General features: G+C 41.6%; 1 protein-coding gene across 1 annotated transcript; it reads right to left on the bottom strand.

Annotated features, from left to right (window-relative positions):
- Positions 1-5,410: 5,410 nt before the first annotated feature.
- Positions 5,411-16,992, bottom strand: LOC308364143 (phospholipid phosphatase 3-like; the record flags this gene model as incomplete). The annotated part of the gene is made up of 6 exons (XM_080837159.1): positions 5,411-6,066; positions 6,798-6,974; positions 7,112-7,169; positions 7,364-7,644; positions 9,895-10,052; positions 16,851-16,992. The coding sequence occupies 6 exons, from the start codon at positions 16,990-16,992 to the stop codon at positions 5,935-5,937; spliced, it is 948 nt and encodes a 315-aa protein (XP_080693285.1). The 3' UTR covers positions 5,411-5,934.
- Positions 16,993-17,307: the final 315 nt, after the last annotated feature.

Genomic DNA, 17,307 nt, shown 5'->3' with positions numbered 1-17,307 from the left:
CAGTGGCGTGTTATTAATAAGTGCCACCCAGTGTTCTGCACTGATGAATTGTATTCCTCTAGAACAGCATGTTGGCAAATATAAACATTGTACAGGTCTCTCGTTAATCAGCATTGTTTCCAACAGTTTGTTTATATGTCTTTATGTGTATTTTAGCGCACATTTATGTACTATTATGAATTTAAATACAGTAACATACAGTCGAAATGTTGTCATTCAATGAATAAAAGAAAAATTTGATAATGAATTAAAAAAATCAATGAGACATCAACATCAAAATAGTTTTTAAACAAGTGAATGTGTACCCCCACTTAACCTTAAATACGTCTTTTCATGCAGACAGATGAGGGTCAATAATGGGGTTTGGACTGCAATTGAGGCCAAGAGGTCAGAGCGTTCTCAGGTGATATAATAACACCGGGATGAAGGAAAGGCGGGGTTGTTTTTCTAGGGAAGTACTTCTGTCTGGACAGAATGTCAAGGAGGTTAGATTTCACATGAAAGCTGTTTAAGAGTAATGGCGTGATCATGGTGAAGTTCAAATACATGCTTGCAAACATTTATTTCATCTCTCTCTGCCACTCTCTCTTTCTGTCTCTCATTCACACAGAGAGAAAGAGAGAGATAGAGAGAGAGAGAGAGAGAGAGAGAGAGAGAGAGAGAGAGAGAGAGAGAGAGTGATACAATCAATACTGTAAATAACTGCAGCCGTAAAGAATCTTTGTAAATACGTCGGTTATTAGTCCACCCAGACACAACTTTCATAAAACACCAGTGAACACTTTAAAAGTAATTTGATGCACACTTTGGGGTCACAGTCTCTGTAATGAAAAATACCAGGAAGGCGGTGGTTGTCAAAACAAAGGTTATACAGTAATAACATTCCATTATTACAATATCTGCCGATTCAGTTGTTATCATTGCCAGCAAGAACAGCTGATTTGCTTTTTAGGCATTCATACATTCACTTTGAATTTGTATCCAACCACTGTCCTGTTTTTCAACTTTTCCGCAATATTAATCTCTGCTGGATGTTAAAAATGTAATATATGGAGTGCACACCATGCATCAGTGTCTATTGCTGGCAAAAATGGAATAAACATGGAGTTTAGTTTAACGTGTGAAGAATAGAATTATACACCATGTGTCATCATCTTCAACCTCCAGAACGTTCCCCTACCATTTCCTAACCATTTGTTTTGTACAAAATCAAGACGGGGTCTTTGCTGTTCCAAGTCGCTTTTTATATTATTTTTATATCTCTATTTTGAACCATACCATGTTTATTTCATCTTCCGGCTCTTTGGCTTTCATCTTCAGTTTATGGAAGTGAAGATCCACCCTAAACAGAAGATAGAGACAGTGATGAGGCGCTTATTTACAGAAGAGCATTCCAAGGAGTAGACAGATATTCATGGTTTAGCTTACACAAGATGCTTAGATAAAGCTGAAATAAGTATGACCCTGTGCCTCAGTTGAAGGTTTTAGAGCATGATGATATCCAAGAACAGAAAAGAAGTAACAACACTGTTTTCTTTATGTGACCCATCACCTCTTACTGAACTCTCATGTCGTTCTTTTTTGATAACTGCAGAGTAATAACCCTCCTCAGAGTTCTTTTTTAATAACTGCACCTGCAAAAACTTCCAAGGTGCGCAGATATCTGCCTCTTCATTTGAAATGGTGTAACTGATTGTTCATTTATATGTTTTGTTTGTGTGTTTTTTTTTTTGTACTGTGATCTTTTGTATGTACTTTATATATTTGTGCCTGAGGTGGTTTACTCAAGACCTACTGAAATAATCAACAAGGTGACAGTAAGTGTCAGTAAGTGTAGCTGGGCTTCCATCAACCTTTTCAATGCAAATTCTGACCATTCGAATAGAAAATCCTGAGTGGAAACGCTTGAAAGTTTAATACAAAATCGATTTGTTAGAGGTGGTGGTTTAACTCCCGATTTGTATAGGGTAAAATGTGGCTAAGGTTGATGGAAAAGGGTTTATTTGGATCAAATCGCATTTGTTGAGATTTTATTATGTGCTTCCATTTGGCCAGATAATCTCAAGTTTTGAATCCACAGCTGTTCACAACTCCTCCCTTGATTAGGAGAATATCGCATAACGAATAATTTGATGGAAAAGTGCACAGACTCACATTTCCTCTAGCCGAATATTCCGAAATGCCCTATAAATATGCGAATGAGTTGGATGGAAACCCCGCTAGTGTCTCAAGGCAATCCTCAACACAGCAGCCTCTGTGCTGTGGCATCCAGGGTGCCTGATCAGGTGCCTGATAGCTAAGCTCTAAGGACCCGGCGGCTGGTGGCACGTGGGCCGGAACCCCCAGGCCCATCAGCATTCCTAAGTAAATAACTACAGGGAATGTTGTTTTGGTCACGCTAAACAGGATTTTCCTTTTCTGGCCCCCAGGAGAATAGAACGCCAAAGGTCACGGTCGGCTGGGACTAGGCCGACATCCAGCATGCTGCTCAGTTCACACCTGAGGTTCCTGACGTTTTTTTCTTTTATAAACATAGTGACTCCTATCAAATCTAAGATCTGGTTTTACCTGAATAGCTTTATGGTACAGCGTATGGTGTCAGGACCAGCTGTCACATAAAAGCAGAACAGGATAATATTGAGAAAAAATATTAGTCACCCACCAGCATCCTGCCATTGCTCAGTTCATCTTCTGTGTGCAATAGCATGCATTTAAATTAATGTTGTTACATTGACTAGCAAAACTGATCCTAAATAGCTTCTACAGTGAAGCTACATTTGTTCCTTTATTTAGATGTTTTTTTTTCTTCATATTTCTGTAATCTCTCTGACCTCAGAATTTTGGCTCATTTTTGAATGTATTCCATAAATGTATTTAATCAATAAAGGTCAAACGACACCAAAGACAAAATAATATCTGATATATACCTTTTCAAGTCTACACTGTCTACAGAATTGGCCTTCCTTTGTCAGTGAAATTCTCCATTGCCTCCTGAAATTCCTGATTCTGAAGGAGTTGAATAGACTTTATATATAAGATAGATTTTTATGATCATCATTCTTTACTCATGCAGTACTCATGCATATTACACAGATCCACTCTTGCAGTCTCTGTTAAGAAAAACACACATACTCTCTCTCTCTCTCTCTTTATCTCTCTGTCTCTCTCCTACACAAACATCCTTTCAAAAGATACAGCATTCATATCTGCTAGGTTCACTGACATCTAATAGTGAATGCCAGATCATTGGATGATACCACATTACTCCATCTGTGGCAGTGTAGTAGATCCACAGCCATTGGCCTGTCTGCCAGGTGGCCATATGGAGAGCATCAGAGAGGCTGCACTTGATGAAGTCAGCAGAATGTGCTGCTGGGCCCCTTCCCCCTTCCCAGAAGACCTCTTCTGAAACATGTGGAGGCAATTTGTGCAAATTCCGATGAAAAAAAAAGGAAAATAAGAAAAACTACCCTCAGAATTTGGTGTTTGGCAATGCGCAGTGCTGGGTGGTGGGTGATGGAATAGTTTCCAAAGAGCTCACCACTAAGTATGTTATTCACATTATTGCAGTTCGCAGTTTGGTAGTAGTTCATACATGGCTCAAGCGTATGTAGTTGTGTATGTACTGGCATGGATGAGGCGATGATTGACAAATGTATTGACAAGCTTACAACTCTGATGCTCACAAAGTCAATGCAGTGTTAATTCTGCAGTTATCTCTTTTGGATAACATTTAATTATGGACCTTATGAATACAACGTAACTACAGTAAGTTCTACGTTCAGTAGCGTCATGTCATGGCTTATTTGTTGAAATTGGGTAAATAGCTATTTTATGCCATTGTGAATGACCTTACAAAATTTCATTAACACTATTCACACAGGCATATATCGGCTGCTGAATTCTGATTGGCCATTGACGGCCATACTATTTTGAGTGAGCCAAATGAAAGTATAAGTACAGTATATGACACCGTCGACCAGAAATTGGTGAAAAAAAAAAACGTTATGATCGCTCTTTGTGGAGCAAGTGGCGGTCACAACTACCTTCCACTACAGTGCAATTAAAGAGGAATCGGTCCATACCCTTGCCAAACAAGAATTTCCTTGGTTTTGTTCCATGCAGTGTACATAACACCCCCCTCACTGGCGTGCAGATTATGCATCTTCACACAATTTGTGTGATGTGTACTGATGTTAACATTCAGGAAGTCCAACGAATCAAACAGCCAAAAGTGGTAAGAATGCAATGTGAGATATATTTATCTCAAATGCAGAGGCCAGGGGACCCAATTATAGTTGAACGCTCAGTGCAGCTCTGATTGAAACCACAAGAAAGAGGATTCAGCTTGAAAGAAGTCAAATGTTGGGGTTCGCCCTGTCCAAGAGGAGAGCCTTTCCTGTAGGCATTCCTTTCGGCTCTGGCAGAGAATTAAGTTTCACAGAGGAAAAGAAACTCCTGCAGTGGTGGGCTGGGGGATGGGGGGAAGTGTGTGGAGTGTGTGTGTGTGTGTGTGGTGGGCGAGGGGAAGGGGAAAAGTGTATGTGTGTGTGTGTGGGAGGGGGGGGGGGTGTACCTTTCATTAAATATTGTGTTGTTTTAAGCATTTCAGACCAGACACCAAACCAAACACAGTTATGATACACCAAAGATTTACTCATGTTTATACTTTCATCATGTTTTTGTCCATGATATTCACATACCCTGAAATATCTTGATTCTTATAGTACACACCAAGCTTAGGAATCTACATACCAAACTTTAGGAATCTGCTTAGGTTTTTTTCTTAGAAAAGCAACAGAGTATGGTGCCCTGTCAAGGGGAGTGGAAGGCATTTCAGAAATACTTTTCATACAGGTCTGTGCATAAGCATGAAAATACTGATTGTGGTTTTGAGGATACATGACGTTACAAAACTGTAACATACCAAAATAAAATATTGTAAAAAATATTCAGTTAGCATTTTGTACAAAGTTATCATATGCTAACAAACAAGAAATCAACATAGATACTAATATTACAAAAACATAAAACAAACAAGTCAACCTATGCACAAATATAAAATATTATTGATAAAGTGGTGCACAGGAAATGAAATCCACAGTTTTCTTTCATACAGATCACCATATAGTTAGATCTATGAGCACAATCTATGGTCTCTGTGCTGAAGTTCCTTCATTCACCTGACAGGCAAGCTTACTGTCAGTGGTCACAATTCTGACGTTTCTAGTCACACACACTCACAGACATACCACAATATCACAATTCAAAATGATAAAAAATAGATGTTTTCATCATGAGGGCGTTTCCCAACCAGCAGAAACAGGCCCACACACTAAATGTGCCCCTCCATATATAGTTTCTTTTCACTCAGATGCCCTATCCAAGGACATGACGATACAGCACCAGCTTATGCATCTGGGGCAACTAAAGTTCTCCTCACAAAAAGAGACGTTTTCTCACCATAACATTTGCCACATAGTAACATTACTAAAAATGAATATGCTATAATATCATATACTATGCATGTGTCTCATATATACACAGTAAAATAATCCTTCCTGTGGCCTAGGAATTTGTTTTGTCATGAGAGAAAAGGTTATAAACATTAACTACATGGAATGAAAAACAAAGTGTTGAGGCCAATCATGTCACTTGAGTTTTTAACAGAAAAAAAAAAATCAAAAAATGTGTCTCAAGACAATCCTATACGGCCGTGCACTTATTTGTCTGAGGTGCAGGATTAAAACAACAAAATGACAAAAAGAATGCATCTAAATGTCCTCTTCGAGTTGCTACAACTCTTAGTGTGGATGAGCAGCACAGTTCTTGCTGACTTTAATTCACAGATCACGTGGTCATTGCAAAGTAGTGTGAGTGTATGGTTGAGAGACTGTCCAGTGTAGGTAAGTCCACTCGTGAGTGAGCTGAAGCTCAAGCCAAGTTCAAGTGGTTGCTGAGGTGGTCCCTGATGTCTCCCGCTGAATGGAGATCTTTCCTGATGGGAGTTACCGGCAGTAAGGTTTTCCGTGTCTTTGACTTGAAAAGGTCTGATACATAAAATACCTGGAGAGAGAGAAAAAGCCAGATGAGATTAGAACACGACTGGTCACATGAGATACATCTTTGGAGTAAGTCATTTGTGAAAGATATATGCTGTATTAGTTTTTTATCATGAGTGTGTTTAAGTCTGTAAATGGATTCTCCATCAGTTCGTTTGTTCTGTTGAAAGGAATGCAGTGTCTGAGAGAAAGAGGGATGTTAAAACGCGCCATAAGATGTTTAGAAATAGACTGAGATAGTGATTGAGGATGCCATGTGTTTTGTGAATTCTTCTTTATTGTTGTGTTTGAACTCAGGAAGTTACCCAGGTTTTGGGCTGAGAGGTCTTAGATTAAATTCTCATTATTGGAGGGAAAAGACAGGTGGCAAAATCGTTAAGGACCTGGGAGTGGTCAATGTATTTTGTAAACCACTGATGTTCAATAAAAGGTTGTTTTGGTCAGTAGGCAGGCAGAAGCGATTCTCCGCCTAGGATCCAGGGCGTAAAACAATCTGTTAAACTTTACTCTGGTTTGTGGCGTCGTTATTCTAAGTTATTCTAACAAAACTTAGTAAGTGTTTAGGATTTTTCCCTGACATAATTCCACGCGGGTTAAATATGTGCTCTGTGGGCTTCACACAACACAGAAGATGTCGCGTAAATCTCTGCATGCATCAGTGGTCATTTGTTAACCGTCATGGAAGTTCATTCAATGGGTAATGAAAAAGACGTATTATAGAGGGTGCCGACGTACAATGCAATAAGCCACCAGGGCTCCTTGAAAGAAACCAGCCAGCACGTCGGTGGGGTGGTGCTTGTGGTCGGAGACGCGGGACAGACCGGTGTAGAAGGCCATCATCAGCAGGGTGAACTGCACCAGCGGCCTCAGGAGCCGAGCGCCATGCCAGGTGAAACGGGACTGCAGGTAGAACTGTGCGGGACAAAGAGACACAGGGGGTTTAATTAGATTAAAAACACTATATCCGTGTGTGGGTGTGTGCGTGGGTGTGGTTTTATTGGTGGTTATGTTTATGTATCACTTTCAACAAGGAAGTAAGAGAGACTCACTGCCAGGTATAGCATGGTGTACAAAGAGAAGGATGCGTGGCCTGAGAAGAAAGACTTCCTGGAAAAAAAGAGATCAACGGTGTACAATTAATAACAAATTCAACATAAGCATTCACTTCAAACCAGTGATTGTCAATCCCCTCAATGATGAACATAGATCTTGTTCAGTGAGTGCCAGCGAGTGTTCGTCAACCCCCTTAATGATGAACATAGATCTTGTTCAGTGAGTGCCAGAGAGTGTGATTTGTTTACCTGGCCTCCTGGACCTTGCTGTAGTCCCCCTGGCAGGTGTACTCAGTAATGTAGCCTAGCGAGCAGTTGATGGTGGTGAAGTCTGGCTTGCACACGTCCAGGAAGTGAGGTCGCAGCCGGCCCACCGAAACTTTGGCGATGTCGGTGAAGGACTGGCTGATGGCGCAGCCAAAGATGAACACACCCACTTGCTTATAGAGGGCGGAGATGTACGGGTTCCGTACGAAAGCCTTGGAACCTTCATGCAGGTAGTGGATTCGGTAGCTCTCGCCAATGACGATCTAGACACGCAGCAGAGAGGATGCAAATGGGTAACTTTGAATATGCATTCAGACACAAAAGATTAATGTATTTCTGAACTCTGCAAAGTTTTGCCAGTTTTTTATACAAAGATAGGGTACCCTGCCACATACACATTGAGGAGAGTAGCCTAGAAAGAGGGTAAGGGGAAGAGAGGGTAAGGCAAAAAGACAGGCAGAAGCAGGGCATATATTATTAAAGCATTCAGACATAATCAACTGAAACTGTTCAGAAGATTTGGCCGTCATGTCAACTCATCTGAGAAGGGGACTACATATCCAATTTATGCCCAAGGCCAAATGCTGCCAGAGAGTAACTCAGACGATGTGTAACTAATCTAGTCTAAACAGTGCACACATGCTTCTTATTTCCTCTTAATTCAATCACCCAAACATGACTGATATTAAGGTTAATGTGAAAAGGCATGGGAGAGACCATGTCCACATTGACTAATCTATGATCCTGGTGCAATGATATATAACTGCTTTTCTGGGGTAGGAGTTTTATGAGGGGAGAGAGGAGGATGATTGACAGGCCCTGTGTGAGTGGTGGGGGGAGGAGCAGTGAGGCCAATGCAGCACTGTTGTGCGTGTCTGTTCAGCGTCCCCCCTCTCCTTCAATCAGAGAGAGAGAGAGAGAGAGAGAGAGAGAGAGAGAAAGAGAGGAGGGGGTAGAGAGAGCTAGGAGAGAGAGAGAGAGAGGGAGAGAGAGAGAAAGAGAGGAGGGGTAGAGAGAGCTAGGAGAGAGAGAGAGAGAGGGAGAGAGAGAAAGAGAGGAGGGGGATAGAGAGAGCTAGGAGAGAGAGAGAGAGAGGAGGGGGTAGAGAGAGCTAGGAGAGAGAAAGAGAGAGAGAGCAAGAGAGGAGGGGAGTAGAGAGAGCTAGGAGAGAGAGAGAGAGAGAGAGAGAGAGAGAGAAAGAGAGGAGGGGGGTAGAGAGAGCTAGGAGAGAGAGAGAGAGAGAGAGAGAAAGAGAGGAGGGGGATAGAGAGAGCTAGGAGAGAGAGAGAGAGAGAGAGAGAGAGAGAGGAAGAGAGGAGGGGGTAGAGAGAGCTAGGAGAGAGAGAGAGTTGAGGGAGAGGGGGTGAGTGAGTGAAAGGGGGCCAAGAAAGAGAGAATGGGGGGGGGGGGGGGGGGGGGGCAGCACTGCTGTTTTCAATCAGGAGAAATGCTGAGCTAGGGCCTGGGTCTGACATTCGCAGCCAGACGCGTTTGTTTTCCTGACTGTGAGAGGTCTGATTTCACAGGCCCATCTGGGAGCTCTCTACCTGCTATCCCAGCGCAATCAAAAAAAAAGAGAAGGTTTTTACAGCGCTGGGAACGGGTTAGGAGAGATCGTGGAGGACTGATAACTGCTTTTCTCCCACCACAGCCCTTGGAGCCCAAAGACAGAGTGGGTTCACAGCGAAAGAGAAATGAAAGAAAGGAGAAAAATGAAGTGGATGCTGGGAACAGATGTGTGTGTGTGTCTGTCTGTGTGTGTGTGTGTGTGTGGGAGAGAGAGAGAGACGGCAAGAAAGAGTGAAAGAAGCAACAGAAGGAGAAAGTTGGAGTAAACAACAATTTACTCAAGGACTTAAACAATTGTGAGAAAGAGAGGGAGAGATTAAGAAAGGGGCAAAGGAGCGAGACAGAGAGAGAGAAACATCTGGTTTGCAGTCTACAAAAGATCAGTGGATAAAATGACTTTGAAGTCAGTAATGTTTAAAGTCTGGCATCAAAAACACATTTTGAATCTATGAGGATTACATCTGTGTGCTTTAAAGTGTGGCCTTGTTTGCAGCTGTCAACTCCACCCAATTAAACACAATTATCCATGCAATCTAAAGGCTATGTCACAATGTAACAATCCTAACCTACAAATAGAGGGTTAAACATTCTGTAAAGTTTGGTTTACATTAAAATTAACTGACAATAGTGAATATCATTATCAACTGCAATCTTAATTGGACTATGTTTAGATTCATCATTAATCAAAACATCACATACAATAAATGTCAATTAAGTAAATAAACATAAAACAGATGTTTTTTCGTTGTGGCTTTATATATGTCAGTTACAAATCATCTTACCGGACAAATACGGAATGCTGAATGTCTTCCCACAGATGAACCATTGAGTTATGCACAGTGCTGAAGCATTGTATTTGAATATAATACCCTTAAGAGGGGAGGTGCAGCATCAGCCTGCAGTGAGAACACAGTGAAAGCAACAGGACTGAAGAGGAGACTTACAGAGAGGATGACGATAAGAATGCCTGCAGCCGAAAGCACAGCGTCGCTAATGGTGTCTCCGCGTTTGGATGGGTACTTGATGGACTCATCGTGGCAGTAAAACCCTCGCCGGTAGGGCTTGACAGCGCTAGACTCTATGATCAGGAAGGGCAGGCCAGCTGCAGAAGCAGAGAAAGAGGGAGAGCGAAAGAAGGAGAGAAGGAGAGGGTGGGAGACAGAAAAGAGGGAGAGAGGTCAGTGTCAGGAGAGTCAAAGAAGCAGAGGCTACAGCGTGGTTTGGCCAAGGAGCATCGGGCGCTGTCCAGTGCCTCATCACAACACACGACACATGTCACCCTTTACTTGAACTGAACGCTAAATTATATATTAATACAATTAGTTGAATATTCAGTTTCCCAAGCCAATTCCATAAGAGAAAATAAAAATGATCAAACTGAGGTCAAGTGGTCTCGGATAAAATCCGATCTGAGATCTGTTTGGCTAAGGGAGACGGGTGCTGTGAGTTTGTGATGAGGCCCTGCTCTGAGGCGGTTGTGCCCCACAACCCTGGCGCTGTGCCACCTCGGGACTTACAGATGCGATGGGCACAGTCAGCCCCACTGCCACCAGCTGTGGTGTGGACACTGTGCTGCTCTGATAGAGCTGACCGATGCTGCTGTCGCTGCAGAAGAAGCCCCTTTGGTAGGGAGTAATGGCGGAGTGCAGGATGACCGATGTGAGCATCACTGCACACACACACACACACACACACACACACACACGGATGTCAGACGTGCATGCATATATAAACACATAAACAAATACATCCGCACATTCACACACACAAACGTGAATGTCACACAAACACACACACACACACACACACACACACACACACACACACACACACACACACACACACACACACACAGACAAAAGCACAAAGTTCGGGGGTTTCAGAATGCATAAGCACAAAAACACTTGTGCATATTTAATCAGGCATGCTCACTCACTCACACATACACCTGAACACCTTAATCTCAATGCATGTTTATTTTGGATACATTAACACACACAAAACACACACATTGTAATGGCGACTTCCCGCTCCCATCCTACTGAAGCATTAACTGTGAGCCTGACCTATTCACTGACCGACTGATTGTACAGTTATTTGCATTTTTAAAGCTTTCTCAGCACTGCAAGAGCAATTACTAGTGATGACAAGTAAACTACCGTACTTCTTTATCTTGCTGTTTTCTTACTCATAACAGGCACACACTGCTATCCTTCTAATTTAAATGATACCAGATGTTGTTGTTTTGCTGTCAGATTATATACTATCTTAAAAACCCAATCAAACATGCATACTACACAAATCGTCCTGTCCTTAATAACAGTGAGCCAGACCAAACTTGCTTAATTCTTAAATACAAATGGGTAATAAGATGCTTGAAGTTAACTTGGGCATGCAGAATGATTAGAGGGTATATTTTCAAGTAATCATCATTGCATGTTTACTTTCCTATGAGGATTGCATGGTTCCCTACTGATTTTTAATTTAGTGGTAAAAAGAAATCTCTACCCCTAATGGAAAGTGCTACACGCCTGCTACATCCAAAATCCCAACCTCTTTCTCTCCAAAGGCCAAAGATAAACAACACGTTAAACCAAAGCCTTGGTCTGTATTTCAGATGATTTGAGAAGATATCCTCATTTGGGTCAGAGATTTCTGACAACGCCTCCCTTTTCCCCCTCATGAAACACAGAAAGAGAGAGTAGAGCCCCTTGGATTCATCCCAATACAGATAACTAGAGGAGAGGAGACAACATTATCTACAGTGCCCCCCGCCCCCCCCAAGCTTCCATGGATCAACAACACTGTAATGAATAAACAACTGGACAAGCTGGAGAGTATTTATTTGTGGAAAATGTCCAACAATCTTGACAAAACACACATCTTGGACATTTCAAACGATTTTGTAATTGTTTTTTCTAGGTAAGATCAAAGGGTATTTACAGGAAAAGAGAGCTAAACTATACACTTGAAATGAAGTGCTGGAGGGTGTTATCCATGCCAGTATGATGTGATGTTATTCAGAACAGATTTGTTTTCTCCAAACTAAACAGACACATCATTGACTGACAACAAACATTATCTTGGTCCAAACAGTAGATTAAAGATTGTTTGTGAAAGACTCTCTGCTTTCCCAAACTCTCTGCCGGTGTGCTTGTTATTTTACATCAAAGAGACCCGAGGCTCTGCAAAACTCCCCCATCCAGCACAGCCCTCAGAGGCCAGCTGCAGCCATCTCACATTACACACTCTCAACAGCTCCGCTGATAATGGCAATACCAGGAAGCCGGACACAATATTCCCATTAGGGACTAGCCTCAATTAACGAGAGAGACTGAAACGTGAAACCTCAAAAGCAGAACCCTATTAGCACTAAACCTCCACCTGGAGTGGAGACATATGCACGGTGTGTTACCTCAAGCGTGCATTCAGAAACGACTTGGGGTGAATGTGTGAGCCTTCCTCTGTGCATATGGTATAAACATATACGAATAGAAGGTTGATGGCTGACCCGTGTCCACTGCATAATGGTGAGGATAAGAACAGTTCACTAATGTCACTGAATTAAACCAATGTAGCCTGTCATAATAAAAGTGGAGGAAAAGGGGAACGACTGGCAATCCAAGTGAGTGTCTTCTAAAATGCATCAACTCTCCTGTCCTGTCAAATGTGTGCAGAGACGTAGAGGAGCAGAGGCAAGCAGTGCTCAAAGAAGGCCAGTGGCCAGGCCAGGCCAGGAGCTGAATGTTTGGTGTATCAGACGCAGGCCAGGAGCCGAGTAATTGAACAGTAATCCTACAGTTCCAGGCAGTCTTGACAGTCAAGCCTGTCCCCACACAGCCAGCCCCACGGGTGCAAATACGACAGCATAACAGAGTCCATAGCCCCCCGAGATGAGAGCTACAATCCCACCCAGTCCAGGGCTTAATAGTGGTTACTGTTTAAATAAACGCACACAAATTTTCCACTCTCTGGGGTTGCTCTTACTCTCAAAGGGCAAGTGTATACACGTGCAGGAGAAAATCAGGGCCGCTACACAGACTGTTATGACTTCTGTCATGGTCGGTGAAGCCCTCCTCCCCAGTCTGTGTCCAACCACTGTCTGGACTGAGAATGGGTTGGCAGGTTCATATCTTTCCAACACAGACAATCAAACAGAATCAACATGCTTGCTCAATGCATTGTTGACCGTTTTAAAAAAACATTCATAGGAGAAAACTAGGAAGGAAAGCATGGAAGAAACGATTTCCAGATCAATGCAGGGCACAGTACTTCATAGTCTAAGCAGATAGAGAATACTCACCCTGGCTCTATACAATATTTAGATTCCTATTTATTTCGATATTGAGCTTACAATGTGCTATTACTCTGAAGAGAGCCAGGACAATTGTTGATATGCTGTTTAAATGAAGTTTTCCATTGACATTTTGTATGACTAAAGGCACCTGAGGTCAAACTAAGCTTGAGAAGTATGGCATCAGCCTATGGCATCATTAAGCTGATTATCTTACAGCCAGAGCTGTAACGGCTTACTTCCACATAGGCTAGGCTACCTTTTCATTCAGCTAACAATCCCTGAACAGTAGTGTTTTTAAATTCAGTTTTTTTAAAACTGACAATCAGAAGAAGCATGATTAGTAATCCAGTAGTTTGAGGTAATGTGTTTTTCATAAAAACATGACATTTGCTAAAGTTGTAGAGGCCCTGAACATCAATACTAAAGGAGTCATTGCAAAACGCCTCATGGTGACCATTTTACTTTCCGCCATGACTGAATTATGTATTCTGGATCATATCTCCTCAACCAAACATGATAACACAGACAGGGTCTACCTCTATGTTTTGATGATAAGAATAACAGTTATGCCATAAACAACATCAACTGTTCAGGTGAATAGTTAATTGTGAATTCAGTCATGGTGTGAGTAGGAAATCACAAACTATGCTAGACTTAATATCAGGTCTGTTTAATGCATGTAGTGAGTTTTAAAGGCTTAATCCTGTTGTTTATTAATCCTAAATAATACAATGCCTGTAAAGAGTGTAACAATATTCAATATGACCTTAATGATTTAGCTTAAAAATGTCAAACACAGAGATTTTTTTTTGTTTGATTGTTTTGTTGTTGTTGAACCTATTCTTCATTTCCCCTTCCTTACAGCCACAACTTCAAATGTTAAAGAACGGCCTGGGTCCCCTGTTGGTGAGAGCATATTTTGCGCCACCTGAAGTGCTTGTTCCCAACAGGGTCCTCCTGGCTTCTTTTGAGGCTCTGCACCAGTCTATCCTTATTTGGGGGTATTTGCTCCACCCCTCTTACTTTCAAAAGGATAAGAATTAGGACATTAAGAGTAGACGATAGCAATTTTTCTCTCAAGTGAGCCTCCAAGTTGCCATTCACATGGAGGACAGTGATTATTCAAGTGCTTCCACCACATCCTCGTTGTGGTCACTCCCCACCGACCACATCTTTCGCTGGGAAAACACTGTTGGCTTGTTGTTGGGCGTTCTCTGAGGTCAGCTAAACACACACAGGGCTAAACACAGCAAGCCCACAAAAAAAAAACCTTTCCACAACTACACAGGGCAAATCTCTGGGAAAACACACAGCACTGGCACTTGACGAAATGTTTGGCCTGAGTTTGAGAAACCTGTTGGAGCAATGGACTAGAAAGTCAAGTTAGTAGGGAGGCCGACATGATGGTGCTCTCTCTCGGTTGATATGGTTTTTATGGGAGCAACACCAGCAAGATACTATAAGCTGCAGTGTCTAAGCTGATATATGATGCCACGTTGTCTTTTGATCATCATATCTGACCATATCTGTGGTACTCTACTGAGGTTATATTTACAGAGATATTTCACAAAAAAAAATCCTAATTAACAAAACACACCAAACCTTTAGACCTATAACATGTAGGTGCGACAATTCCTAATCCTGATTCAAGTAAAACCACATGAGCAGTCATATTTTCTACCAGGACAGAATCAGCTTAGGCTATGGTGGTTTTGTGGAGATTAAAAAGCATTAGGAAATAGACTAAACCATACTATAAATTCCTGACATGGAAACAGACTCCTGACCAGTAAAAACTGAGAGTATTAAACCAAAGTCATAGTCATAAAACACTACCTGGTAACCCAGCAATCAATTCAACAATGTTCAGTTATTTTTCAAATCATTTTAGGGGTCACTGCATCAGTGAAATTGTACATTTGCCTTCTTAGTTAAAAGTAGAGTCTGTGCTACTGGCAAAAGGTTGTTAGTATTTGTGCCCAGCATCTTATCAAATGACGCATCTTCCCTCTGTGCTCCTGATGCAACGTGCTGATTGGCTAATTGTTATGGTTTGGTGAGTCTGGTTTCCCATTTAGAGAGCGAGGAGTTTTTTTTGAGTGAACACACTGAAGACAGCTAGCGGACGAGGAGCTACAACAGAAGTGTTGGAAGTAAAAGACAGACACCAACAACATGTGCCCTCCACCTGCACCACTCTTGACAGTGTTGTGAGGTGGAGCAATCAGCTGCACCAAAGCCCAGGCTGAACTATGTGCCTGATTGCATGTGTGTCTGCCCATCCACACACACAGCAAAGCCCCATAGCACAGAGTGCTCTGAACCACCTGTTACAATGGAGCAGCTCGACTGTCCAGTGTAAAAGACCTTGAGTCATGTTGACAGGCAATAGCAGCATTGTTTTGACCCTTTGGTAATGATGTGTAGATAAAACCAAACTACAAAAAAGAAAACTACATGTGAGCTATGCAAAAATGGTGAAGGATATGGTCTTCACTGTTGGTTAAAATGTACAGAATGGATGCTGGCTGATGTAAATGATATCTTTGTTTCATGACAACTTGTTTCAAACTTGCTCTCTTGTGACGAATAGATCATTATGTATTACTTCTTCTAACACTTTTAATGGCTGATTGTCAAATTACAAATGTCAATGACCTGAGTCCCTCAGAGCGTCCCTGAAGAAAATAGGAACCATATCCTCTTACACCTTCTCTGTTACTCAAACACAAACGCATAACTTCTACACATTTTTTTCACACCGTTTCCGGTATTTTCTTTTAGACACTCATACATGTCTGAAATGAGGAGAACTGGGTGCCAGATGTCACCTTGAGGGAAAGCCTAGCCAGGAAACCAGTATGGAATGCAAGACATTCTAAGAGAAAATGCTAAGTGAAACCATCAGGTCTAGTAAAAACATTTCACTTTGTAGTAACATTCCAAAGAAAAAAAAAAACCCAACACATTCACGACCAATCTTTCATCAAACACTTTGAAGCATCATGTATAATTTTAAAATCACCATGGCCTGATTCATATGAGGTGAATGCAAAGTTAAGGTATGAGCCTTCAATCTCAACATAAAAAGTGAACACAGTGTACAGTGAACACAGTTTAACCTATGGGAGAGCAATAGGTAATGTTTTCAAATTGAGGAGGGGAGAACTGTACAGTGTCCAGGATTGCGCTTGACAACACAATAAAATTGCTGCCCCACAACCATGCAATATTATTTAGCGAGCAACGCAATCATCCACTCACTCATGACAATCCTCCCAAATAGTCTCTGAAGCATAACACATGTAATTTGTATCAATACAGACCACCCACAACATACTACAGTGTGTAAAGTAGTACCACTTCAGCTCGATCTTGACTCAGTCAGACCAAACCATCAGCATCACTTAACATTTGACTTTAGTCATCAGTAACTGGATGTTTGGGAGTATGCTGGAGGACTTCAGACACAATGCAAAAGGTTTCATAACATGAAGACATTAGCAAGTGTAAAATAATTTGAAATATATAAGAATATAAATACAAATAAATATATATTTAAAAATGATCTATATATAAATATAAATATGAGATATAACTTACCCAAAAATAGGCAGAAAATATCCAAACATATGAGGAGCTTTCTTCTACTATGGTCCTTAGCATCATTGTTATTATTTAGCACCGAAGTCCCCCCATTTCTCGTCTCTGGGACCATTGTTTTCTCACACAGTAGTCGTTGCATTGACTCTGAAATGTTTCGTTTCTTTTCCGTAAAAATATACTCTCAAACGGTTCGACTGTTCGCATAAATCGACCGAAGCGACACCAAAGCTTTTCGTTTAGGCTACTCTAAGAAGCTTCAAGGCAGTAACTGCTACTTCAAGAATCGCTAGTCGGCAAATTTCTATAAACTTTTCATCGGATTATAAATCAGGCGCATTGAATTTGTTTCGTCAAACTAAGCGAGTCAACCTAATGTCAGCGCAACACGATGCCGTTCACTCCAAGTGGTCTCCAGCCAACTGACGTTGGTACCACCCGCCCGGCTTCAGTGTGG

This window comes from Sprattus sprattus (genome assembly GCF_963457725.1).
Source record: "Sprattus sprattus genome assembly, chromosome: 4".
NCBI classification, from domain to species: Eukaryota; Metazoa; Chordata; class Actinopteri; order Clupeiformes; family Clupeidae; genus Sprattus; species Sprattus sprattus.
This window is presented reverse-complemented; position numbering and strand designations above follow the sequence as displayed.